General features: G+C 47.8%; 2 protein-coding genes across 19 annotated transcripts in view; one reads left to right on the top strand and one right to left on the bottom strand.

Annotated features, from left to right (window-relative positions):
* Positions 1-169: 169 nt before the first annotated feature.
* tango2 (transport and golgi organization 2 homolog (Drosophila)) lies at positions 170-20009 on the bottom strand. 12 transcript variants are annotated; one of them, XM_086207476.1, is made up of 10 exons: positions 19574-20008; positions 17327-17372; positions 16549-16660; positions 11912-12000; positions 10191-10310; positions 9983-10100; positions 3575-3642; positions 2937-3087; positions 1725-1829; positions 172-1370 (listed from the first exon to the last, which is right to left on the bottom strand). In XM_086207476.1, the coding sequence occupies exons 3-10, from the start codon at positions 16602-16604 to the stop codon at positions 1250-1252; spliced, it is 828 nt and encodes a 275-aa protein (XP_086063602.1). In that variant the 5' UTR covers positions 16605-16660; positions 17327-17372; positions 19574-20008; the 3' UTR covers positions 172-1249. The 12 variants fall into 12 exon arrangements, with proteins under 12 accessions (XP_086063599.1, XP_086063602.1, XP_086063605.1 ...); XM_086207479.1 differs by lacking the exon at positions 19574-20008 and adding an exon at positions 19355-19478; XM_086207478.1 differs by lacking the exon at positions 19574-20008 and adding an exon at positions 18347-18782.
* Positions 18943-25527, top strand: part of arvcfb (ARVCF delta catenin family member b) — a 208675-nt gene continuing 202090 nt past the window's right edge. For 2 of the 7 annotated variants that reach the window (XM_086207468.1, XM_086207463.1), the window contains exon 1: positions 18944-19246. The gene's annotated coding sequence lies outside the window, so the exon portion shown is untranslated. Of the gene's footprint in view, positions 19247-25527 lie in introns of all 7 variants that reach the window. The other 5 variants (XM_086207466.1, XM_086207465.1, XM_086207470.1 and 2 more) reach the window with 3 other exon arrangements.

The following is a 25527-nucleotide window of genomic DNA, read 5'->3' as shown; positions in this document are numbered from 1 at the left end:
ACACCTGTACCGTTACTATTCAGGGTGCAGTACTAGAGCGGGGTGTCATATTTTAATATTTTGACACTAAACTGTTTCAGTATGACGAAGACGCCTTCTTATTCTGACTCAAAATGACGCTTTTTGTGTTGTAAAACTGTTCTGAGTGGAAAAAATACCAAATGCACTGAAATAAATAGGAGTGGATTAGAAACCATCATTTAATAAACCGATGGTTTTCATTTTGTGTAACTGGTTTTAATTTTCAGCCTCTTCACATTCTCACACAAAACAAAGACTTGTAATGTAAAGGGTGATGTCTTTTAATTTTGTTTTAAGTTTTGTTGAGGACCCGGAGTCACTGACGGGACCTGAGGCGCAGCTCTAGAACGCAGTAACCACATGAAGCGTAATGAGCAGGAAACGTCAACTGTGATCAACTCCGCTGCACACAAATGAGTCTTCTTGACCGCTTTGGCACCTTGGGTCCGGACAGCACTCAGGAACGTGCTCTTACTTAGTTAACACACGCTTTGAAACCGGCCAACGGGCGCCTGAAGGCGTCATGACCAAAGCGTCTCTGACAACTGACTGCCAAGAAGCTACCATGTGGAGAAGATAGTGTTTTTATGGTTGAGCAGCTGTAACGTGCATGCCTGCTCCCACCAACGCCACCAGAGGTTCCAGGTTCATGACAGCGCCACATTCTTGCTGCTGCAGGTTTGAGGTGGACCTGATGAGCCAAACGTGCTCACCAGAAACATCAATATTGCACGTTCTGTGAGAACAGAACCTGATGAAACGTCTCTAGAAAAATAGTGGTCAACTTTCAAATTTCTTCGTGTTTACAACCGAAAAATTGTCAGAGTTTGTTGAAATAAGAATGCAGTTGTATAACAGCTGGGAGAGGCCACTCAAACTGCGTTCTGAGGGCTGTGGAGGAAATGTGCAGAAATCCATAAACATGAATAAATTAAAACAAAATGCAAAGTTCCTGACTGCTGTTCTCAACAGCACAGCAGCCGCGACTGAAGAACGCTGCTGTTTTGGGGCATGTAGGTAAAATATTTTCATCTCATAAAAAAGAAAAATCAAATGTTCTTTGGCAATTAATTAAATAAACAAACACGTTCTGAAGACGCATTTTAACTCAAAATGAGAGGAAGAAATAAATATGACAGCTGTTGATGAAGCAGCGAGGAGAGAGTCCTTAAACTGGTGTAGCTGGGGGGGGGGCAGAAAGGCACCAAGTGGCTTTCCTCCCTCGTCTTCACATCTGCAGCTGGAACTGGAACGAGCTGGTGCTCCAGTTGCTCTCGTCACAGTTGAGCATCGTGCGCTCGGTGAAGGTCACGTTCCCTTGAGCGTCGATCAGGATGATTGTGTTGGTCCTGGGACACAGACAGACACATGGCTTGTTAAAGAGGAACTGACATCATCCAACAGTCATCAACACCGAGCAGGCGGTGGCAGACGTCGCCCCGCCGGAGGACTGGTTGATGATGCTGGCCAGGACTGACCCTCCCTCGGACCTCCTGGCTATTAGGCAGCCTCTCAATCTCCTAATCCACTGTGGCACGGCGCTGCAGATAATCCCTTCATTTCCTCTGTGTGGAGGATTGATTACACTGGGAGGTGGATGTACCAGCACTTGTCTCTTCACCACGATCCTGCCGGCTAGCGCAGCTGCTGTCAGTCACCTCCAGAGCAGAGAGATGATTTGGTGTGGGGGGAAAACCACTCACCTGGTACCATAATGAGGGCTGCGAACACACACGGCGGACAGAGCCTGGATGATGGTGTTACTGTAACCGTCGGCCTGGCTCTCCTGAGCAGGATCAGGTGCGTTCCTACAGGGAAAAAAAGAACACGATATATGTCATTATAGCCAGAACACTGCTGTGTCATGATATCAGCCACACCTACAAAATCTGTCGTCCACCTGTTAGCAGATCATCCCTGTTGATTTGATTGATTAAAGCCTGATTTATGCTTCTGCGTCGGGGCTACGGCGTAGGTACGGCGTCGCCCCGACGTCGTCATTGTGCATTTATAGTTCTGCGTCGAGGGAACGCGTTGCTCTGTAATTCACCGCCAAGCCACTAGAGGGGTGTGGCTTTATCTTCGTATGGTTTTGGGGGACCTCTTGTCGAATTCCTTAGTTTTCTTCCGGTCATAGCACATGGGTCAGAGACAGAGACAACAATGGAAGTTGTAAAGGTGGTCATACTTGCGAAAATCCTGACTACGCGTCAACGCGACGCGTAGTCAGGATTTTTTGGAGGTGCACGTCGGGCTACGGCGTAGGGGTCTGCGTTGACGGCGTAGGTACGGCGTCGCCACGACGCAGAAGCATAAATCAGGCTTAAGAGTTGTGAGGAGCATTCAGATGTTGGCGTCACCTTTTACTGTCTGAGTGAATGTAGTCTGCCAATGAAGCATCCGTCCATCCCTCATCCATCCCTCATCCAGCCATCCGTCCATCCAGGTTTAGCGGTTGTTCACTGTGGTTCTACAGGTGGACAGAAATGCTCTGTGCCCCTGGTAACTCTCCTTATGTCTGGATAAATCACCAGATATTCTGCTGCAGCTCCGTGTCACCTGCTGCTTCAGTGTTCAGGTGTTTCAAGCTGGTTCTCGTTCTAAATTGAACTCTCCAGGCTCTTGTAGTGATGTTCGGCTGAACGGACCACCCAGTCACCCCAAGAACCCCACCGATCAGAGAACATTTGGAACCTAATAATACGCACCGCTAGTTTGGAAGTGAGTCAAAGTCAAAGTTGTGTTTGCTGTGTAGTTTCCCATCAGGGTCGTGTATGAACACACTTTGTGGAACAATGAAAACAAACTCTATACCAACTAAAATCCGACCTGACACTGACAGCAGAGTGTAATAGAATAACAATGACAGAGTGTAATCTCAGGTGGAACATGTTGTGATGCGCGCTGTCACGTACAATTCCTCGTTAGTGAGGACGTTGAGCAGCTCCTGCACCAGGCCGCTGCAGGACAGGGACTGGTTGTTGACCACGCTGGTGAAGTGATGCTTGCCTTTCAGCAACTTCTTCCACGGGGTGTCCAGCAGCGAATTGCTCAAGCCATAGATTCCTGCTGAGCAAGATGGGGGGCGTCAGTCCAACACACCGAGAGAGCCTCATCCAACAGACACACAAAGGTCCACCCTTCCCCGCATCAGGAGACGACTCCTGTGCCTCTTTGTGACCGTTATTTTGAACCGTTCACCAACAACAAAGTCATTCTGAACCCCACTTTAGGGTCCGCAGGGGGACCAGGCTCAGGTTCCCTCCTGTGTCCAGATCTGATCTCTATGTGGGCTTTACAGCCAGGCAGCTCTGCATCGGGGTGTCATTTCTGTTGTGCTTTGCTCATCACCCTCCACAGACGACACAGGGGTTCAGCTCGTAACTGATGAGAACGCGGGTCGGTTGGGGAGACAGAACCCAGGCTCAGAAACCCGAACCGAAGAACCGATTTGGTGGGAAAAAAGCAGAAGGGCAACCTCAACCTGAGCGGGCCAAACAGAGGAAAATGAAAAATGAACAGTTTCTACAGCAACCATATTAAAAACACAGACCTGGTTTTAGATGGATGGGTTCAGGGCTGCCTCTGTTGCCATAGTAACACACAATATCTTGTTTGGCTCTACATGGGACACAGTGAAAAAGGAAAATTAGAGATTTCATTTAGTGGTGATTAAAGTTGTTTTTCTTACTAATGGTAGGGGTGTGTCAAGAGTCTACGGTCCTGAAAGAATCCCAACCACAGTAAATATGATATTCAAAGACGCACTCCTGAGGGAATCTGGGAAATGAACCCTCCAAGGTGAAAGGGAATATCAGTGGCGCACCATGCAGACGTCGTCAGTGATTGAGGTTCTTTGCTGTCATGGAGAACAGGAGTTTAGCAGTCTGTCTGGTTTGTTAAGGCAGCTCTCAGAATTTAAATCTCCTCCTGAAGGAACAACTGGATCAAATTAAGGCTTCAGAATACAAATTAGGGCTGCAAATACCTTTGACTGGCACAAAAGCATTTATATACACAGAGTTAGATCTGTTTGCAGCGTCCCCACTTAAAGAGAATGAATTCAGTCTGAAAACTCTGACATCAAGGGTGAGTGTGACAGCTCTGGTACAGGAGAGGGAATAATAAATTATGGCCAAATCCTTTGAACCAGTAAGGGAACAGACTTTTTGATGCCAGTTTTATGACAGCCGTACCAGTGCCATCAGTCAATCTGAAATGTGGTGCAATACTGCTTCAGCATCTCATCTGGAAAGCCTCCCAGACGGGAGCTGGATACGCTGCTGGGCTCGCACTGGAGCTGCGCTGCTCCGTCTACTGGATGGTTTATAGATCTGATTAATAACAACACCATTCGGCGCTAGCAGACAATACTTGCTGTGCAACCCATTTACAAACACTTGACACTTCTCGTCTTTGTGAAAATGACTTTTTCCAGTAAAGGGGCCACATTACTGAAAAACGCTGCCACCCCGAACACGATGAGCGCTTGATGACGGATGGATGAACTTATTCATGTACTGTCTACTTGGGTCTCTGACGTAGCGACCAACACACGAACTGAAGTAAGAGTAACCAGTCGTTTTGAGGTGGCCTGGCTCGCTCCGTAGTGTCGCCATTCAATGAGACCTTAAGATTTGACGCCCCTTAACCCATCACAAGGGGCTTCACCGTCATAAGAAAAATGTCTGGAGGCATGACCTGTAGAGCTGAAACAAGGGACGGCCGTGACTTATCTATGACCCGACCTTCGTGTCAGTGAGTTGTTTTTGAAGCAATGCCATTAATTTCACTGTGCTGCATCAACCAGAAGCAGGCAAAGCTCCACCGTTCAGCCTTCGCTCCGAGTCTCACCTACAGCGATGAAATACGGGTCATGACCGAAGGAACACGATCGCAGATACAAGCTGCTGGAATGGGTTTCCTCAGGAGGGTGGCTGGCGTCTCCCTCACGGATAAGCAGTTCTGTCTTCTGCAAAGGACTCAGAGTGGCGCCGCCGCTCATTTGCACCAAAAGGAGCCAGGTGAGTTGGATCGGCCCGTCAGCTGCAACTGATGGACGGATAAACCAGGTGGGACGTAATTAAGCTACTCTTAGGAGACAGAGGTCACGTAGTACCCTGCCAGAGTCTTAGCAGCAACAACTGAGCCTGACCTGTTACATGGGAAAAGAACAGAACGTTTCCAGAACGACCGATCAAGAAGAAAGTTAAGGTCAAATGTGACGTCATCACGTTCCATTAAAAGTTACAGCAAATGTGATTCTTTGTCCTGACTGTTCTTCTGTCTACGGCAGCGGAGGCTCGTCTCTGACACGGACACCCATCCCGTCAACGGAAGCTCTTTGGCTGTGACTAACAGCATGCTACAGAAAACAGAAGCAAACATGAAGACACAGCAGGCTCTGGTGTGGTGACGCAACTCAACCGCAACCCCGATAACACACCAGTTGTTGGTAAGTCAGTGTTAATTTACCCAATGATCACCTGAGCAAATTTCTTCAAAACAGCCATGAATACGCACCAATGTGGTAAACTTACCACTGACAAAGACATTAAACTGTTAAAGGGGCATAACATGGCCTCCCTAGATGGGTAAGTTAGTAACATGTCAGTGGTGACTGCACTACCGACAATCATCTAAACTGAAAACACTGCTATCTTGTAATTTCTCATTCAGTTCTGTCCCAGCAACCATCGCAATCTCTGTCTCATACACACTTGTATTTGATTAGTTGTAAGCTTGCACGTCTGACAACATGCTCGCCACTCTGCCAAGGCCATCGTGCTCCATCTTGAAAGAGCTGCTGCGTCTTGCATAAATCTTCGGGAGGCTTCTCTGAAGCCGGGGCAATATGTGCGCAGGCAGCTGAGAGAGGATCTGCAATCTCTGGGTTCAAATTACTCTCTGTCTCACACAACAACAAATTAGAGAGAGTAACACTGTTCTCAGCCTGTTATTGTGTCTGAATAAACAAGGGCTTCCTCTGCGTTGCTACGGTTACTATGAACACAGCGGCGTTGTTCAATGTTGACATGGGTGAGTGCAGTCACCCTCCGTCACGTATGTACACAGCAGCCTATCAGTGGTGGAACAGCTAGAACTGAAGCGTCAAAGCAAACGATCCATAAAAGATTCCTGATGTTAAAAATATTATTTTAATTTTTGTATCGCGGCCTAAAACCTGCAAGAACCAGCGAGGCCTGGAGTCAATCAAGACTGCCTGAGATACGCATCGAACCCAAGCACGGCTCCGGCGTCTGGTAACGGGCTGTTGGAGGTGTAGGATTTACGGGGAGACGATCTGCTTTCTGAGACGGGCGTCTCCTCCTCAGGTGTGCCGTGGGGTTGATTTAGGCTCAGATGAGGGAACAGCAGGAGGTCAAGGCCACCGGGCAGAGAGAAAATGAGGAGGGAAGAGTTGGAGACAGGCTTGTTTCAGATCTCAGCCAGAAAGGTGATCAGTATGCACGCAGCGAGACCATCTAATGAAGAGGCCTCTATGCTGAAGCCGCAGAGCAGTTTCCCCATCGCCAGCTGTGCTCTGGTTGCCTGGAGATGGTCGGATAAGCTTTCAACATTCAGAACGCCACGCATGCACATCTCTGCTAGATCAGTTTATACACCCTGAGATCGTTGTTGACACTTGTTTTTTTTTTTTTAATGAATAATCCCGGGATGGCCGTCCGCCACCGCCGCTGTGGGGCTGCTGGGATCTTTTATCCAGAGCCTGAACGTGGACTGGTGTCATTGTGGATGAGAACTTTACAGTGTAAAGAATTCTGCTTCCATTACGTAAATCTGTGTTAGCGCACCGCTAACTACACAAGAGGGGTCCTCGCAAAAAGAAAATATGGGCTTATATGTTGGTGTTAGAATTCTAAACCCTGACATTGGTACCAGCCTCAGCCCCAAAACCAAAGATGGTTCAAGCGAGTCATGATGGGATGCAACATTACGACTGAGTGGCGGCGATCAATCCCTCCGATGAAACCAATTATCAGTAAATTATTCTGCCTCCATTCCACATCTCACTTGTGTGTTGTAACCAAATAAAGAATATTGACAGATGTTGGTAATTTAAAAATATATATTGGTATCAGTCTGACATTTATACGAGCCCACGCTTCGCCTTCATTTACCTGCTGTTTATGATGAGGAAACAATGTCTGTAATGGATAAAGAAAAATCTCAGTTTTTCCAATTTCACAATGATTGGTTCTTCAGTTTGAAAACAATGGGAATCTATAACAGTGTTTTGTCCACATGACAAACCTACCAGACGGAGCAGATGTAAGAATATCAGCATGCTGGCCACAAAAATATCCAAGATCGTGAATTGCTAAAACTAAACATCCACTTTGGCTGACAAACTGACATCTGAGCTACTGGTTTGGTCCCAGTATCCTGTCTCAGTGTCTACTTATGTCAACAACTGGAAGGCATTATATTCTTACACAACTTCAGGAAGCTGTGAAGTTTAGGGAAAATGCAGAAGGGTGCAACTCAGAAAGCAACATTATTTTTGATGTCTGTGGTGTTTCGTGAACATCTGCCTTCACGTAGCAGAGACAGTAGTGTGACAGTATCGCTGCTACTTCCACCCAGCAGCCACGGCCGCGTCTACTCAGGTGAGAAGCTTGTTCTCAGGAGAATGTGCTTTCCCCACAGGTACCCGCAAAAACAACTATTATTGTTGTTCCTCCGCAAAATGTTCAGAGTTCCTGCACCCCTGACAGTGGAATGTGTGTGTGTCTGCTGTAACACTATTTTTCTTTTTCTGCTCAAACAAGTTTCTGCCAAGAATTACAACACATGGTTCGGGGCTATAGGAATGAAGTGCTTTCTAAAGTTGTTTTTATAAAACAGCCACACTCCGCTTGCTCGAAAATGTGTTAGGGAAGGCATTCCTTCACAGGCCGACATCAGAGGAGATATTCATTAAAATGGAGAATCTCTGGGCATCGCTTTCATGTCAGAGTGACATAAAGTGGGATCAAAAACCGGAGCTATGGAAAAGTCAGATAAAATGTTGGATATGGAGTCTGGAGAGCATCAGGCGGAATATGTCGGAGATCAAAACTGGAATATACATGGGTATGTATGGCACCGGCTCCACTGAGGCCAGGCTCGGCGCAGCGTTCTGGGAGAACAGCTGCCACTACATCCTTGCATGTAGAACTCTACCCAACGTAGATTATGGATTATTAATCAAGGTTGTATTGGTTTAACGAGTAGCACAATTATAAAATGAGCGATAGATTTATCACAGCCAGGCTGAACTGTGTGAACGCCTGCTCCTGCGTGGTTGTGTATGAACACACACCCTTAAGCATCCCAATGAGGGTGCTCACACACTCTTGAAAATGAGGGGAAAACACAGAATGCTTAAAAATGGCTGGCACATCCTGGCCCCCATCACCACCACAACATAAACCGTGTCTCTGGTTACACACCGACCTGGAGGCCTCTCATTGTTACAGAGCTACTCGCTATCCGCCAGATGTAGCTATTGATTCACAAAGAAACTAGACGCCGTACTTCCTCTGACCCTGTGGACACTCCAGAGGAGACACATAGCCCCGTAATGATGGTGCTCATTAAAGGGCCGTAGGCTTGCTTTCTGTCTCCATCTGAGGAGAAGACACTCCCACCAGGCAGGTATTTTAGGGTACATATACACCAACGTAGAATACTTTGGCAGTACAAGGCAGTGTCGAGTACTTTCAGTACCCTGAGACAGGCCAGTCCGTCCAAGAACAGGACAGGAGACATTAGGAAGACACAAATTCACACCCTCTCTTATTTTGCAGCCGTCTCATGCGCATGAGGTGGCACCTTATTCTTTCATTAGGGAGGGAGACTATTAGCGCAGCACAGGCACCACTGCACCAGCTTAATGAGGGAATTTGCATATCCTGATGTCTTCAACCCACCAAAACACAACAGCCAGACCTTCTAGCTGTTGTTAGAAGTTCAGGCCGAAGTGAAAAGAGAAAACTTTCCGTGGCTGACATAAAACTAGCACTTCTGCATTTACTCCTCCATACTCCTCACTAATAATAAATGCCTTGGACCAACAGAGACTTCCACTCAGGATGTGGAATCACAGACACAGATTGATGCCCTCCAGCGGCAGTCGAATCCCAGCTAGCAACTGCAGCTCCGCTCAGCAGACCTGAAGCCTCTCGACATGCTGAAACTGTACGGGACTCGGGAGGGAAATGGGCGGCAGCTTGGTTGGTGAAAGATACGAATGTTGGACTGCACAGCCGAATACTGCAGTCAATACTCATGCTGTACAACTCTGGTAGAAGTTTAATCATCACGCCGCGTTGGCCGTTTGGCCGTTTGGCAGTCGAGGTTTTATTCTTATTTATATATACACACACATATATATAAACATCTGTACATGATAAGAATAAAAGTAAATCTTTCTGGGAGAGACTGAGATCTGTCTCCATGACAGCTACCTCGGTGTGCTAGGATCCCTCACATGATTTGCCTGTGTTCCCTGCGTTAATGAATTCAGGCAAATAGAGCTGGCAGAACAGATGAGGGGAAAAAAAAGGGATGAAAAAAAAACTGCATCGCTGATTATTTTTAAGACTGTCTTCTCTAGACGTCCTTTGTCAAAAAGCCTCAAACACAAACAGGTGTTCTCTCGATGCTCTCTCACAGCTCAGCATCAGACACTTCCTCTCAGTTCTGCCAGCTTAGCACTCCAGAGATGAAGACACTGCACTTGTGGTTTTATTCCAAGTTACAATCACAAAATGTCTCAGAGTTAAAACCTGTTATGGTCCCGCAGAAATCCCAGCCTGCGTCAGTCAGAACTCGTCTTACGATGGCGGTCACACTTACGCTTCCTGCAGTCATCAACAATTCCTTCATGTGTAGCTTCTCAGAATTCTAACATGTCTCTCGCAGCTGGGAGCAGCTCAGCACACCTGCCACTCACCTGAACTCTGCCGTGATGAGGTTGAAGCCGTTGTACAGGTGGCCTTCTGTCGACACCTTCTTCAGGTACGAATAGCTGTCCACGTCCTTTTCTGAAAGGTAGTTCGACACCAGGAAACCTGCCCAGCAGTAAGAATTCACATGTATTTTTTAGAATATACACCAAATCTACCGGATGACAAGAAACAAAATAGTTGCTGGGAACTCACCTCGTCCTTGCGCGTCCGGGTTGGGACGTCCCTCCAGGTAGTTTGTGATAGCAGCCAGTTTACCTCTCTTGGTGATTCCTAACCATGATCCTCCTTCTTTGCCATATTCAAGGTCCAGACCTGGTTGATAAGAGTGGAAGAAAGTTTGGGTGCGTAAATATGCACAGCTGCCGGCAGAGGCCATTCATCAGGACTGCCACTGTTGTCCCAGTACGTCTGCCTCTGGAACGTTAGGTGGCGCTATGCCCTGTTGCAGCTTCTGCAAACAGACTTTCTTCCTCTTCCTTCCCTGCGACTATCAGTCCCTTCCTCATGTCACATTTCATCCATACATGCAGGTGTGACAGGTATTTCCTCAGCTCTGTCATTACCTGAGCATTTGCCAAGTTTCCACAAGCTGAACCTGAGCTGGCCTGCAGAATGAAACAGAACGTATCCAACAACCAAATCTGCTGACGTTCAGTGACGTAGAAAAGTCCCAAATGAGAGTCCAAGAAAGTTGCGTTACTGGGAATAGTGTATGTGCTTGAATGTCAACTGGCCTGCACTCTGGAAATCAAGAAAAACAAAAATCAATTGATCAATCAATCTGTAGTTTTCTTCCCATATTCTTCTTCTTGACATGTCAGGGCCCCGGAGGGGTCCTGCTAGTCTCCTGCACTTCCTGGTGATCAATAAAGACGGGTCCACTTACACTGACAGTGACCAAGAGGGCCAGACGCGGGTTTCCTCTGGGGGTAGATGGAAAGCTCGTCTGATCCCACTGGGAGCTATAGCTTACTTCCCTTCTCGTCATGCTATGTCTCCTTCAGTGCCCAGCCTCCGCCCTCCCCCGGCCCCTCAGATAAGGCAGAGCCATTTATTCCTGTCACATCGCATAAAAGCAGCCATCAATTAAGGCCCCACTACCGGAGTCCTGACCCCTCTATTATAGAGGGGAGAAGGAGACTGATGAACGAGGCTATCGCTGCATTTCTCCCTCCGAGGAAAGAAAAGGATGAGTGATTTCCTCTCCGAGGCTATAATGTGGATTGGACATCAGTCAATTAAATATAGTTTACTGCGGGAGGGGATGTCCTGTGACAAAGTGCAGAGAATCAGATTTGAAGGAGAGGGAGACAGATTTTGCTTTGATTATTTGGAAGCTACTTAGCTTTGAATAAAACTGTAGTCAAAATGCACTCAGAAGCCAACTGCGTTTCACTTACCAACACTTTGAAAGTTTCTGCACTGAGGTTGGATGAGTTTGCCTTGGCGGAACTTTACACCCTCAGTGTGTCCTCTACTTATATGTAAAAATGGAGCTGAGCACCATGAATAAATCCTGTTGCAGCACACACATCTGAGTGAGTTCATTCCCTGTGCACACTTGAAAACTGAACACAGGTATTTGTCTTGACATATTCACATATAAAAATATCCAGCATTGCCATCATCCATATGTTCTGTTGTCATTTCATTATTCTTGTTCCCTCTGGTCTGCTCCAACCACGACCTGTGACTGGTCGACACACGCTGCCGTGCCAAAGTACAGATCCAATGAATTAAAAAAACAAAACCTCACAGCAGTTAAACGCTTAAATATGCAAGAAATATAGAGAAAAAGGGCATTGCAGGATGGGAATCTTCTAGACTAGGTTTAACTTGACGGTTTCCTGTTCAAGACAAGTTTATGTTTGAGGGCTGGTGAGCAGCGAGATGGAGCTGATGACCCGTCTTACCACTGAGGATCTCGCTGTTGCTCCCCCAGAAGTCTGCAGCTTTGGACGGCCTGTTGTAGAACTCGTCTCTGTTTGCAGCCAAAATTAGCCTGAGGAGGAGAGGAGAGCTGTCGGTGAGACCTCTGAGGTGTCAACGCTCATTCACCCACACAAGCGCGACACTTCTCCTTGAAACGTTTTCCGAGTTGGCAAGTTGATCACAAGGAAGTAACCAGCAGCTTTTTGCAGGCTTGGATAAAATCCATTCACATCCAGCAAATGTCAGCGTAAAAGCTTGCGCTCCGAAAATGACAAGCTGCTCAACAGTGAACACCGCAGGTCTTTATCTTGATTTGATGATGATGTTGACAGACGATCATCGTGAGACTGACTCAGACCGTCCGCCGCGTCCCTGCTGTGGCGGTATAATACAGAATCTCACAAAGTTCACGTCACGTTGGGCTCACTGAGCCAAACACACTTCTGAAGAACCTTTTGATGTGAACACCAGAAAAATCCTGCGGTAAATCTCCGTACAAAGGGACTTCTACTTCTCAATTTGAAGATGTTGCCTTGCCAAACATTGTAAACACCACATTAAACTGGCAGAGCCATTGTTTCATGTGTAGCAGGCAGCCCAAGTTGCAAGTATACCAATGACGCAAATCATAAAGGAAACAATGTTGCTGATTATCTTAATAATTTCCCTTTGGTCAAGTCAAAAACCCACATTTTTAACATTTCATTCAGTTAATAATGGCGGGTAAAAAACATATCTGACAGGATATTAAAGGGTCGCAGCACATTTCAATAAACAGTTGCATAATCAGCTTGAACTCATTTTACAGGGCTGCTTCTGCCTTTCACCTTGGCTGGCGTTTCATGTGTGAACCAACACAAACATGTTGTGCTACAAACAAGAACCAACAGACCGAGCAAGAATGTGACCTGATGTGCAGCACATCACCTCGAAGGTAACTCAGGCTGTCTGTCAGTTGAGTGTACTACTACCACCACTACTACTACTACTACTGCTACCATGGTCACAGCCATTGACCCCCAGAGTCAGTATCTGATGCACACCAGCCCTCAGATACAACACACACCTGCAAATCTTCACCTTGACCTCTCACTACTGCACCGTGAGACTTCTGGAAACTCCAACTGTAATTGCATTTACTAAGCCGCTGAAATGGACTGACCTCTGTACATCTCTTCCTGTACACGTGGATCATGCTAAGAGCAAACTGATACACACCACACTGACCTAATAGGGGTCGACCTCCGAGAACAATGATAGCCTGTTCCCATGGCAGCGCATGAGCCACTGCTGCCTGAGAAAACAAAGCTGGCACTAATAATGATGCTACTCAAGAGAGCATCTGCTATCAGATCCTGAGGGGGAAACCACAGGCGAGCAGCTATGATGACTGGAACAGCTGCATCATGAGGACCGGTGAGCATCAAAGATGTTCGCTACGGTTACTCTGGATTCCCTCTATTCAACAAATACAGCGGCAGATCACAAGAATCACCGCGGCCCCCCTGGAATAATCTCCAATGAGCTCGGGCTGGCCCTGACCTTGCATCTCGCTTTACCGTCTGGTCAAAGTCAGATAAGGAACAAACAAATAGCAGGAACTAATTTGCAGATATTTGTTTTCCACAGAGGAGAGGACATGGGAGTTTGGGTGACCGTCTGACTCTTCACTTACAGCCACTAATCCAAAGTGTCCACTTGTGCACAAACAGTCTCCAGGCATGCTAGGAGCCCTATGAGGCTGCACTTTGGAACAGTCCGGCTGGAGCCGGTTTTACACGGTCAAACGTTCACGTTCTAAATCACAATACAGCCGTTTCGAGCCACCTACCGGTTTAAATACTTTATTCTATGAAGATTTCCTGCCCAGATTGATAATCTCTTATCTGTCACTTTCCCTCTAGATTACATCAAGTGAGATGTTCAATTGCATCACCGATATTATTTGGAAAAATGTTGTTTCGTGTTTTTCTGGCACTTGCTGTCTACTTTGTTTCATTATCGAAGTCCCAGAGAATGGGAAGGAAGAGACCATCGCTTAATGGAGGGCTGACGACTCTCAACACTCCAATTAAGACAAAATGACAAATTTGCAACCGCTGTGTCCGAGGGAGCACGTTTGTTTAGGACAGGTCCCGACATCCAACTCAGTCAAAGCGAAGCAGAAATCTCCTGGATCCACAAATATGAAATTCAAATGATCAACCTGAAGAATAGCGCTGCATGACTTAAAAAACAGTTCTGATCTAAAATCTAATTGTGATGTCACTTTTTATGTCATTACTCTAATTTTTCGCCAAAAACCCATCAAAAAGATACATTTTTGTGGGGATCTGCATCAAATGAAGCCATGTTCCTACATCAGTAGAATAAGATGTCTTGGCAGGACACGTGCGGCACCACAGTGTCTCACCTAAACCGGTATTCTGAAACACAATTAGCCTTTAACGCATCACTGCGCCTCCCTGCTGCAGCAGGCCAACCTGCACCTGTGGTTAAACAGTGATCGTGTAGCCCTACCCCAGAGTACGCCATTCTCTTGCCCTCATCTTCTCTGTGCTACACTTCTGTCGGGCTGCATGTGTGTTTGCGCCTCAGCTCAACAACCCTGGAACAAGACCATCTTACTAACGTTGCACAACCGTCACCATTTGACACCAGCGATGATCTGGTGATGGCGCAAGAGGAGAAGACGGCAGATCCCAGAAGTCCACAGTATTTATTTTCTTAGATGCTGAGATTTGTCAGTCTGGATCAAGCAGCAGCAGCAGCAGGACCACCAGTGATCATACAGAACCACACAGCTAGCACAGCTACAGGCTACCCTCAGCTCTGGTGACATCATAGTTGGACCAAAACGATCCCACAATACAATCAAACCATTTTAACACAAACCACTGGTACCACTGGAGTTTGTTCCATCTTGTTAGGCACCATGAACACAGCGGCGTCGATGGACAGCTAGCGGTGCTGTGGACCGTTAACCCACAGCGACGGTGGCGTGGTCATTACAGGTCTAACTTCTGTCCTGTCCCTGGGCGGCTGATACAGCACTGCTCACATTGAGCAACAAAATATGTTGAAAAAGGATTGGCGCATGTTTGAACTGAGGCTGGAAACGGGGAAATGTCTGAATGTGGGTAATCACCATTTCACCCCGGCACATCGTCCTGCCACTCTGTGCCGTGGGAGCCCAATAAGTGGGCTTGGTGAAACTTAGCATTGCCTTCCAACACAGTTTAATGCTGCAGTCTTTCTGATTTACACGCCACTGCAGCACAAGAGAACCACTTTTGCAACTAGTCGTCTATTTATAGCCGCATTAGGACACAGAACGTTTCACCTTTCCCCAGGTTCAGGTCTGAGTCAGTACTCATAACCCATCTCCACTGTGAACCCCTGAGGCGGGGTCAAGCTTCCAGAGACAAGGACAGAGATGACGAGTCCAGGTAGACCAGCTCTGGGGCTCCACATCACGCCATAACTCACGCTGACGGCTGGTCAGACACTGGGCTCTGCTGCCCAGTACAAGTTTGCACTCCCTGCTGGGAAGGACACATGTAGGTGGCACACGCGGGACTTCAGAATGAATATTTGAGCAAAGACGTGTCAGACTTTGTGCTATAATGACGCGCAGAGAAGACTGGCGTAGCCATGTGGTTATTCTGGTCATCCTATAGATACCTCATGACCACGCCTGAGACAAATTAAAACACCAGAATATCGCTTTGTGGTCGTACACCTGTCACGATGACCTGTGACCACCAAATTATCTCAGTTCATCCTTAGGAGAAACAAACTGCTACGTAAACTCGTTTATTCCTTCTGCTATCAGGCTACTAAATGCTGGTGGTAGCCAACTTGCAGGCACTTGGCCTAAACCAACCCTCTGCACTACCATGCAGGGTTTAAAAAAGAAGATTTCCCTTCATGACATGGTTTGATGTTTTTACCCTGACGATCCAGGCACCGTCACTGGTACGTTGACGTTTGTTGGTAGCGCACTTATTTATCTACGGACACGAACGGGTTAGGCTGAAGGGATGAACTGCCCTCTGGGACTAAGAAAGTTTTCTGAATCTGAAGTTCAAGTGGACATTTGTACTACATGAGGAGAAATTCCCTTAACTGATAGAATACATACCTGATAGTCAATTCAGAGAAGCTACATTATTAACCAATAGCAGCTTTAAATAATGTATGCATCTCACAGGATTCCTGCTGTAAACCTTTACATAAACCTTCAGTGCCTTTAGATACGCAGCAGCTCTGTGCTCATGAAAACACTTCCATGTTTTCAGTTCAACAAGATTTAAGAGAAAGTTTTCAAATAAAAAGAGCCATTACATATCTCCAAATATGCCTGTTTGTTTGTGTCTTGGGTTTCTGTCTTTTGAATAAAATCAAACCAATATTCATGTTGTGTAGGTGATCTACAGCCAGCAGGATCACACTGTCCCCTACATTCCATCTACTTTTTGAGAATGATGGATTTTGCCATAGCCTATTCATGCTGGCCCCTCATCCTTGCTCGCCGTTTCTTGACCAAAGTAGCTCTTTAATTGAGCAACGCTGCATTTAACAACACTCTAGAACTTTGGAAGAGTAAATTCTTTACCTGTAGGCATTTTTCGATGCAGGCCGGGGGTCGAACTTGAAGAAAATTATACACATGGATGTACTGGGGGGGTTTCACTCTGTCCACATGGGCCTTCAAATATTAGTCATAACTATGGAGAAAAATACAACACCACGAAAAACAAAGCAAGTCAGACTCCATGCATGATGTAAGGCAGTATGGGTTTGTGGCCCGTCAGCTGAGTGTAGAAATGTTTTCTGAAACTAGGTTATGACCCAGAAAAACTAAGGAAGTGCTACATTGTCACGTCACTGTCGGCAGACAGTCAGCAAATCCTGCATCTCACCTGTGACTGCTTTACATTTCCATCACCAGAATACAGACAATACACTAGGACATGTCAAGAAACACTTCAAGTAAAACGCAAACTTTCAGGGAAATGTGCTAATTGTCCATCCTCCCCAGATGCAGGCAAGAAGACGGAGACCCTTCTCTCCTCTGTGCTAGCTGGCTTAGCACAGGCAATGGTAGAGGATGAGGAGTGCTGGTAAACCTGCGGTTCAGGACCTCAGTTTGTCCAGACGGAAGAACCCTCTCTAACAAAGTCAGCCATGATTAGTAGTCGCTCTTCATGTTCTCAACAAACGTTATGAACCACTCCCCAACAGGGAAATGGCTCAGGCTATGATTTTTGACTGAACTCCAGCTTTCAAACGCCAAGCACAGATGGCGCAAGGGTATCAGTGTTTTTGTCCTGCTCCTGGCATGAGGCGGATGTCATCCATTATCCCCACAATGATGATTCAAAGTTACTTACAAGCTGGGACAAACAAGTGCACCATCCGGATATCATGCTGTGCACCCTGTGAACAATGTTCAGAAGAATACCTTTACACTCAGTTTCAGGAAGTGTGATTGTCTACATCATTCATGAGTGCAACAAGCAATAAACCAAGATGATAAACGGCCTCTCCTTAAACTCAGGCATGACAGGAAACACAGTTACATCCCTGCTGGCGTCACTGGATACCAAGCTAGTGGCAGGATTTATGGGACAGGTGGACACCTGCGGCTGACAATTAGCCGATGACAGTCGTGTAACTCGTTGTCCACAGGCGTAAGGCAGCCTGAGCCGTGACATACAAGCACAGCGTTTGCCTACAGACGATAACATTCGCCACATTACCAGCACACTTTTGTCACAGCGTGACTTGTAGCCTTGCTAACTTGCTAGCTAGCATTAGCAGCATCGTTCCAGCCACCCGCTACCATTACAGACGGCAAAACAAAAGCCGAGCAAACATTAGCGACAAACCTATACCACACATGAGCTTGCACCTCTTCGTTCCGCTATCGCTTCACCAACTATAATCTGCACCGTTGGTTTTTGTACTTTGACACTCGGACTCGCCGCCCCTCTCTGGTACTCGGTATTTACAACTCAAGGCGACGTTCACGCCGAGTTACCTCGACGTGCTGCTCCGCTCCTCCCCGAACCTCGAGAGCCTGATATTCCTCAACCGATGTTGCCAAACCCCGCCCATCCCCGCACTGCAAATGGATAAAACGAGCGTGTCCAGGATTACACCCTGGAGCTCACTTTGATTGGTCGGTTCAGGAGCTAAATAATCTCGGCTAGGCTAACAGCATCGCGGATGACCTTTACTTCCGGCTCAGTACAAAAATAAAAGCATGAATATCACAAACAAGCAAAAATGTGTGGGATTATACGCGAGTTGATTGTCAGAAGAAACACGGCCAACTGTTGGAGAGAAGGAAAACTGAGTAAATTGCGTACTTACAGTGAATATTTCAACACATTTCAGTCTGAGCTCACCTTGAACATGTCTCAGGACTGACGAACAACGTAAGAAGTACTCAAAAATCGGAAAGTCTCTTCATTCACTACTCACAGACACGGCGATACAAAGGTAAAACGAATGTTATCACGCAACCTGACTGTCGCTCTGCCTCCAACCCCGCTTTTTAAAATTCTTTTATTTCTTTAATTCAAGGAGAAATGGTGAGTTTCAGTCGCCCGATGACCCTACCTTTTTCAAACCTACACTTTAAAAATGTTCATTATGTGTATTTGCTACCGTGATATTACCAAAGTAGCGGTAGTAGTTTTGTTTTGTTTTGACATAAATAAACGCGTGTATATCGATTTGCGAAATGTGGAGTAGAAAAAATGAAGACATCAATAAACAGTAAGCCGCCGCTGATGCTGAACACTTTGGTTGGGAGGAACTCAACCGAATGAAGGATTTTTGACAGTAATCTGATTGAACTGTTGTGGAGGTGAACAGACCGAGGAGGCAGTGAGGAGAGTAAAAGTCCCGATGAATCAACCTCCAGATAAATCGATGAATAATCAATCACGCCTTTCCTCCAATGCCGTGAGAGCGGCGGTGACGGGGCGGAGACACCGGCTGAGACCGATGAGAGGGCGGATGAGAGGGATCACCCTGCCCGCCGACGCGTTCCCCAATTAGCCTCCGCATCAACGGAACTCTGCTACCGCACCGGATACCGCGGCTTTTGCGGCTTTTTTTGTGTTTGTGTCTTTTTTTTGTTTGTTGTTCGCGCACGTGCAGCTCGGTCTGGGGATCGGGATCAGTAGTGTGGTTCTGGTGTAGGAGCCGAGTGGCAGGGACCGGGGCTCGGGTTGGACTACCGCTGGCCGCACCGGAGCGTCTCCCCGCCGCCAGGAACCGGATGAACGGGAGGACCTGAGGTAACGTCAATCATCTCTGCGTCGCCAAGTTTTATCCGTTCCGGGGGGGGGGGTTAATAAAGGTCCCAGGAGAGAAGCAGGAGACCAGCAGGTGCGCTGATGAAGCACCTTGAGTAGCGCGCGAAGTCCCGGTGTCTCGGCGCGAAGGGGCCCGGTGTCGCCGGGTAACGTGACGTATCGGTGCGTCTCTGCGAGCTAATTTGGCTAATGGAGCCGCACGCGCTGCCAATCATCTCATCCCCCTCTACTCCATTGTGTCGCCCCTCCTCTGAGTGAGTGTGTGTGTGTGTGTGTGTGTGTGTGTGTGTGTGTGTGTGTGTGTGTTACCATGGAGAGCCTTCCGGTCTCTAATTGCCTTATTTGGAAGGCTGGAGTGGCCCCGAACAGCGCTGTCCAGTGTCTCTTATGATTGAGGACCGGAGCGACTGTCCGGGTCCGGCCGACTCTGCGGCTGTGATTGGTCCTGGTCCGGGTACTGGTCTGGTTTGGTGCCCCTGGTTGCGTTAATGGCCTCCCCCCTCAGGAACGTGTTTGGATGTAATTCGTGCAATTAACCTGCATGTAGTTTGCGTTCACGCGCTGTCAGCGGGAGCTTGACGCCCACCAGTCCCGCACTGCTGGCTCAGGGCTCGTGGTGGTTTTCAGAAGGTGGTGCTGGGTCAGATGCAGCGCTGCAGAGACGCTAAATGGATGAACGCATCAGCGACCAGGCCAGGACTGGGCATCATCCGGGTTCTTCAGTGGCGAGTGTAGAAGCCTGGTTCCACGCGGCTTGTTTGTGTTTGTTTGTAATAACAAATGAGAAACAAAATGGCTGACATGAAATGAACATTTATTGAAAAGATGTTGACACCAATAATTACGAAACCCAGCAGAAACTAAACTTCCATCTAGAGATCGGTCCAAAAGAACAACGTCTCAAACGACGTTGTTGCAAACGTCATTCCCCAGGAGGGTTATCGCGTCAGCAGGTGAGAGGGGGTGGAGCTTGGACCAGATCTGCACACCTGCAGTTTCTGACCTTTACAAGTGCGAGGAACAGAGACTCAAATCTGAGTAATTCCTCTGTCAGGTGAGCCTCATCAGAGCAGGTCTGGGGTTGTGTGTGTGTGTGTGTGTGTGTGTTTGTGTGTGTGTGTGTGTGTGTGTGTGTGTGTGTGTGAAGACACAACTAGAGCTGTTAGCAGGTCTGACTGCAGCAGATGGCACATGTGTCTCTGCAGCAGCCGTCATGGATGTGATAATGGTTTAATATGGGGGACTGGCACACCTTCAGACAGCCTCTCCTGGAAGACTTCCATAGCGCTGGACTGCTTTGTACAGTCATGGAAATTGTTGTGAGGATTGAAAAAAGAGAATTTCATGACCTGCTTATCACCTGTGCATCTGGCCAGTGGCAGAGTGACACGTCTGTTGGAGATCTGAGCGATCGGATGCTGTTGGACCGTCGGGAGCAGAAAAGAACCTTCTGGTGGAGGTTTTATCCTCCGAGTCAACAGGTGCCACAATAAAAGTCATGAGTTCTTGTTGGTCAGGTGAACACAACAGGGCAGTTGTGATGTTATCAAATGATCTTCGTTCCGCCAGGCTTAATATGTCCTATAACCACAAGGTGGCGCTAAAACCGTGGCTAAATTCAGCTTATAAATAAATAATAATAATAATAAAAGAAATCAAATCATGGTAACATTGTTTCACCAGAACTCCCAGTCTTCCCAGTAACCCAACACCAAGTTCTTCAGGCGTTTCTGAGCACACCTGAGATGATCTGGTCGACCCGCTAGGAGGAGGAGGAGGACATTGATGTGTAAAAACTGTTGTTTCCTGTCACCACCAGGTGGTGCTATGACTCATCCAGCCCCAAACTTCTCAGGTACTTCCTGGGCCCATTGGGCTGCATCGTGACCTCCGCTGTGTGTGGTGTTGTTGTCCAGCGCAGCGTCGTTTACTGCTCATTCCCTGCTTCAATGCTGCGATCAGAGGTTGCATGGCGCCCACTTGTACTGCCGCGTGCGTGGAGCCGCGCGCGCGCTTAACTGTGCTCTGTTCTTACTGTGAGAATTCAGGTCTTCAGAGTTTAAAAACCTCTGAGCTTCCAGGTGGTCGTGTTTCATTCCAGTCAGACTTGCGGTGTCTCCTCCTCCTCCTCCTCCAGCACGAGGGAACCCTCACTACAATTTGGAGTCATGGCAATAAAGGTGCTGCTCATTTGGAGCACAAAATGTTTGCAGCTCAATTTCCACACCACTTGTGGGGGTGGGGTGGGGTGGGGTGGGGGGGCTCAGTAGCTGAGGACATGTAAGACAATTTCCTGTGAGTGCTACAATTATAACAGATATCTTAATGCATTTCTTTTTTCAAGTGATGAAAAAAATTGGACACAGTTTGCAAAGTAACCGCAGGTGTGTGTGTGTGTGTGTGTGTGGGGGGGGGGTCTTCTGTGGCTGTAATTCCTGTATCGCTGTAATAAGATCGTAAAGGTTAAGATGTGATTTTTCTAATGGACCTGACAAGACTGGAGGTCAGGTTGAACCCCGAGCTCGTCATGCTTTAATGCACTAATTTCCAGAGAAGGACGGCACCTGAGAAAGATGTGGCGGTCCCAACCGTCAGCCCCCTGGCGGCGGTTTGGATCGGAATGTGGAAGCTGGTTCCTGTCACATCAGTTCTGTGTCCTCAGTTTGAACTGATGAGCCGTGTGTGTGTGTGTGTGGGGGGTTGAACATCATGCCTCCACATGATCATCATCATCATCACAAGCTGCTGGTAGCGGCCGTGTTCTCTCACCCCTCTGTGAAACAACGTTGGATGTTGATCGACACCAGATGTCTTCATCGCATGAACAAAACAGGAGGAGGGAGCATTGGCCTCTGCTCGCTGGTTCCTTGTGCAAATGTCATGATGCCAAAGAACACGAGTGTTGAAGGCAAACATCCACCAGGTTTTGTTCCTCACGGTTTTAGCCTCCCACCTCAAGGTGAGTTCTTCGAGGTGACGTGGCCCAAATGGACAGTCACCTCCTAACGGAGGTGGGCTGCATCATCTTCAGTTTGTTGGGAGTGAAGGAGGAATCTTGTTATCTCTGTTAAATATGAAACTGTCTGTGGTATCATAACATAGTCCTGATCCTGTATCAGACACACGTGGAGGGGGACAGGGTCGCGCCTTATTACTAGTTTTAGGAGTACCAGAGAGAACCCACGCAGGAACAGGGAGAACATGGAGACTCACCCAGAAAGACCCCGTGCTGCAGCCGGGGCTCCACCCACAACCTTCTTGCTGGGGGGCCACAGTGAGGACCACTGCTCCACCGTGCTGCCCGATTCTAATCATAACATGACAAAAATCCACATTTGTTAGCAATGAGTCTCCAGGTGCACCGCAGTGTGGATGCACAACATCACTCGTGGTTATGAGGGTCCTGCATTTCAGGTAACAACCTCTGGCCTCCTCTATGACCCATCAGGCTTGTGCTCAAGTGGGGTGGAGCAAGTACAAGAAGCCGCCAACAAACAAACAACAAAATGAAGGAACCATGATGAAGGTCTCTCACACACACACTCTGAATCACCCATATCATCACAAATCTGTTGCTTGAGACAGTGCCAATGTTATGTTAATCATATTAACGTTCTATTTACTTATCTCATAGCTTCATGGTCAGTGTAGCATTTCATTACAGGGGTGCGAGGGAACTGTAGCACAGCAGCACCACCAGCAGTAGTCATAGAAGTAGTAGCAGCAGTAGTAGCAGTAATTGTAGCAGTATTAGTAGCAGTCGTAGTGGTAGTAGCGGCAGCAGTAGAAGCAGTTGTAGTAGTAGAAACAGCAGTATTAGTAGTAGCAGTAGCAGCAGCGGCGGTAGCAGTAATAGAGGCAGGAGCAGCAGTAGTAGAGGCAGCAGTAGCAGCAATAGCGACAGTAGCAGCAGCAGCAGTAGTAGAGGCAGCAGTAGTAGAGGCAGTAGCGGCAGCAGCAGCAGTAGTAGCAGTAGTAGAGGCAGTAGCGGCAGCAGCAGTAGTAGTAGAGGCAGTAGCGGCAGCAGCAGTAGTAGTAGAGGCAGTAGCGGCAGCAGCAGCAGTAGTAGAGGCAGTAGCGGCAGCAGCAGCAGTAGTAGAGGCAGTAGCGGCAGCAGCAGTCTTATAAAGAAATAGTCATGTGTTTGTCAGTTCCAGTCCAGCAGAAGTGATGTGCTCTGCCCCCTGAGTGCTCACTGCATTAAGTGGTGGTCTTGTTCAACCTGGATATGCAGCATTCCTTGAGTCACACAGAGGGGTGCTCAGCAGCGTATCTATCATAGAACACGCCAGCCCTCAACATTCCGGTGATGTCATCGGTGTATTTCTACTGCAGTTGTGGTCATACTATTGTGAGTCTGCATGCAATTGGATCATGGATGCGATGCGGTTTGGGGGTTAGCAGTCAGGGTGTCGGTTCAGGCCCGGAGTGAATGCTTCTTTGTGGGACAGACACCTGCAGAGCTCTGCCTCCTGCTCCTGAAGTGATTAGCATGCACCTCCAAACTCCCTGAGCTTCCCAATCCCGACTCCCTCATCCACCAGCACTGGCACAGCGCTGCTGTCCTGGCACCCGTTTGACATCGTCCATCCTGCAAAGACTATAATTCACGTCTTTGTCTGGGCTGGCGGAGGGTGACGAGGGCAGTGTTAGGACCCTGATGCTGCTGTCCAAGTTAAATTTAGAAGTGTTGTTATTGTCAACAATGAAGCTTATTGCTGACATAACATGAGATGATGAGTGTAACGCGTGTTTTTAACTGCTACTGTGAACAGATGCATCAGTTGGTTTAGTCTCAGAGGAGGAAGGTCGGGACACCGCACCGCTGACTCTGGGTCAGTGACGGAAGCTGCTTTTCTGCTACCATAGAACAAAAGCAAATGAAATTCCTTTTTCAGTCGGTTCAACGTTCGCTGCTCGGCTATGAAGTAAAAACGTCAACTGTTAAGGTCAGTTACTCTGTTGTTAGAGGAGGTCGTAGTCTAGTGCTTCATACCTTGGATCATCAGAGTGCAACATGTGACCAGACCGTTGGTGTTCACCACTGCCGTACAGGCCGGTCAATGTTGACTTGTTTAGGATGATCAGGGGTGAAACTGACTATGTCCTGATCAGTTTACATCCCAACACTCAGCTTTGGTCACAAGCTTTGGTCGGTGGCTGGAAGAACCGGTGCCGCAGGGATGAGTTTCTTCTGTAAGCTGGCCGGTCCGTACTGTTACTCCTTCGTACTGCGACAGGAAAGAACGCACCTGCTTGTGTATCCTTGCGGTCCAGAGCTCCAGAGAGATGAGCGGCTCTCTGGAGCTCTGAACCAAGAAGAAATTCTCCAAAAAAGTGGTTTTATTTTATAGGCGCTCTGGATTCACATGAGTGAGCTTGATGCTTTGGTCGGTGTTCTGCTGGGGAACCTGCCCATCATGGGCCCCCTCCATGGGAACGGTACTCCGAAAGGCTTTGGCCTCTTTCAGCAGGATCACGCATCCTGACACAAACTAACTAACTAACCCTGACACACTGCAAAAACAATTCAGGAACACAACAAGGAGTTGGTCGTGTTAACTTGGCCTCCAAATACTCAACCAAAACTGCAGATCTCAGTTCAGTTTCACGCCTGTGGGCTGCGTCCGATCCAAGGAGGCTCCGCCCTGCAACTCCCAGGACTGAAAGCGTCAGCTGCTAATGGCTACATGGTTGAAGGCAGGTGATCTCCGTGTCACAGCTGATTGGTGCATGTTGTGGTCTTTTACAGGCTGATGTCACCTGCGATGAAAGAAAATCTTAGTGAATGTTTCCAGATGTGCTTAACCAAAGGAGAGACCAGCAGAGACCCCATGCTGGGGGTCCTCCCTGGCCTGCAGACCTGTGGCCCCGGGGCCTTGTATCTGTTGGAGTCTCTTGAGTGGCTTTGGTGGGGGGGGGGGGGGGGGGGGGGTCAGAGTCTGTTGGAATTTTCCTCAAGAGCGGGACTGCAGGAGTCGTGTTGGCGTGTGCTGCTGAGCCGCGCTGCGATAGCCTGAAGTAACGAAGCCCTGCTCTTGTTAACTCCAGCCTGTGGGACTCGGACGTGTCTGCTTCCTCTCAACTGTGTTGTGTTCAAGCTCAAATTTTGCTTCTCCTGCTGAGTTTGAGACTCTCAGTTGCAGATATGGCAGAGCAGGCAGTCCAGCCTTGGCATGTATTTCCCTGTCTTTAGAGGCTGAATTACTTCAAACTTACATTCATCCTTGATGACGATGATGATGATGATGATGATGAAGAGT

Source organism: Aulostomus chinensis, chromosome 6, assembly GCF_037954235.1.
Source record: "Aulostomus chinensis isolate RoL2024-O1b breed Wild chromosome 6, RoL_Achi_v1.0, whole genome shotgun sequence".
In the NCBI taxonomy this organism is placed as follows: domain Eukaryota; kingdom Metazoa; phylum Chordata; class Actinopteri; order Syngnathiformes; family Aulostomidae; genus Aulostomus; species Aulostomus chinensis.
This window is presented reverse-complemented; position numbering and strand designations above follow the sequence as displayed.

Coding starts and splice junctions, on each gene's coding strand:
- tango2 (XM_086207473.1), bottom strand. CDS start 18,053: ATGGGCGGGGTTTGGCAACATCGGTTGAGGAATATCAGGCTCTCGAGG. Junction 3,088..3,574: donor ACCCATCCATCTAAAACCAG/GTCTGTGTTTTT, acceptor CTTGCTCAGCAG/GAATCTATGGCTTGAGCAAT. Junction 1,371..1,724: donor AGCCCTCATTATGGTACCAG/GTGAGTGGTTTT, acceptor TCTGTGTCCCAG/GACCAACACAATCATCCTGA.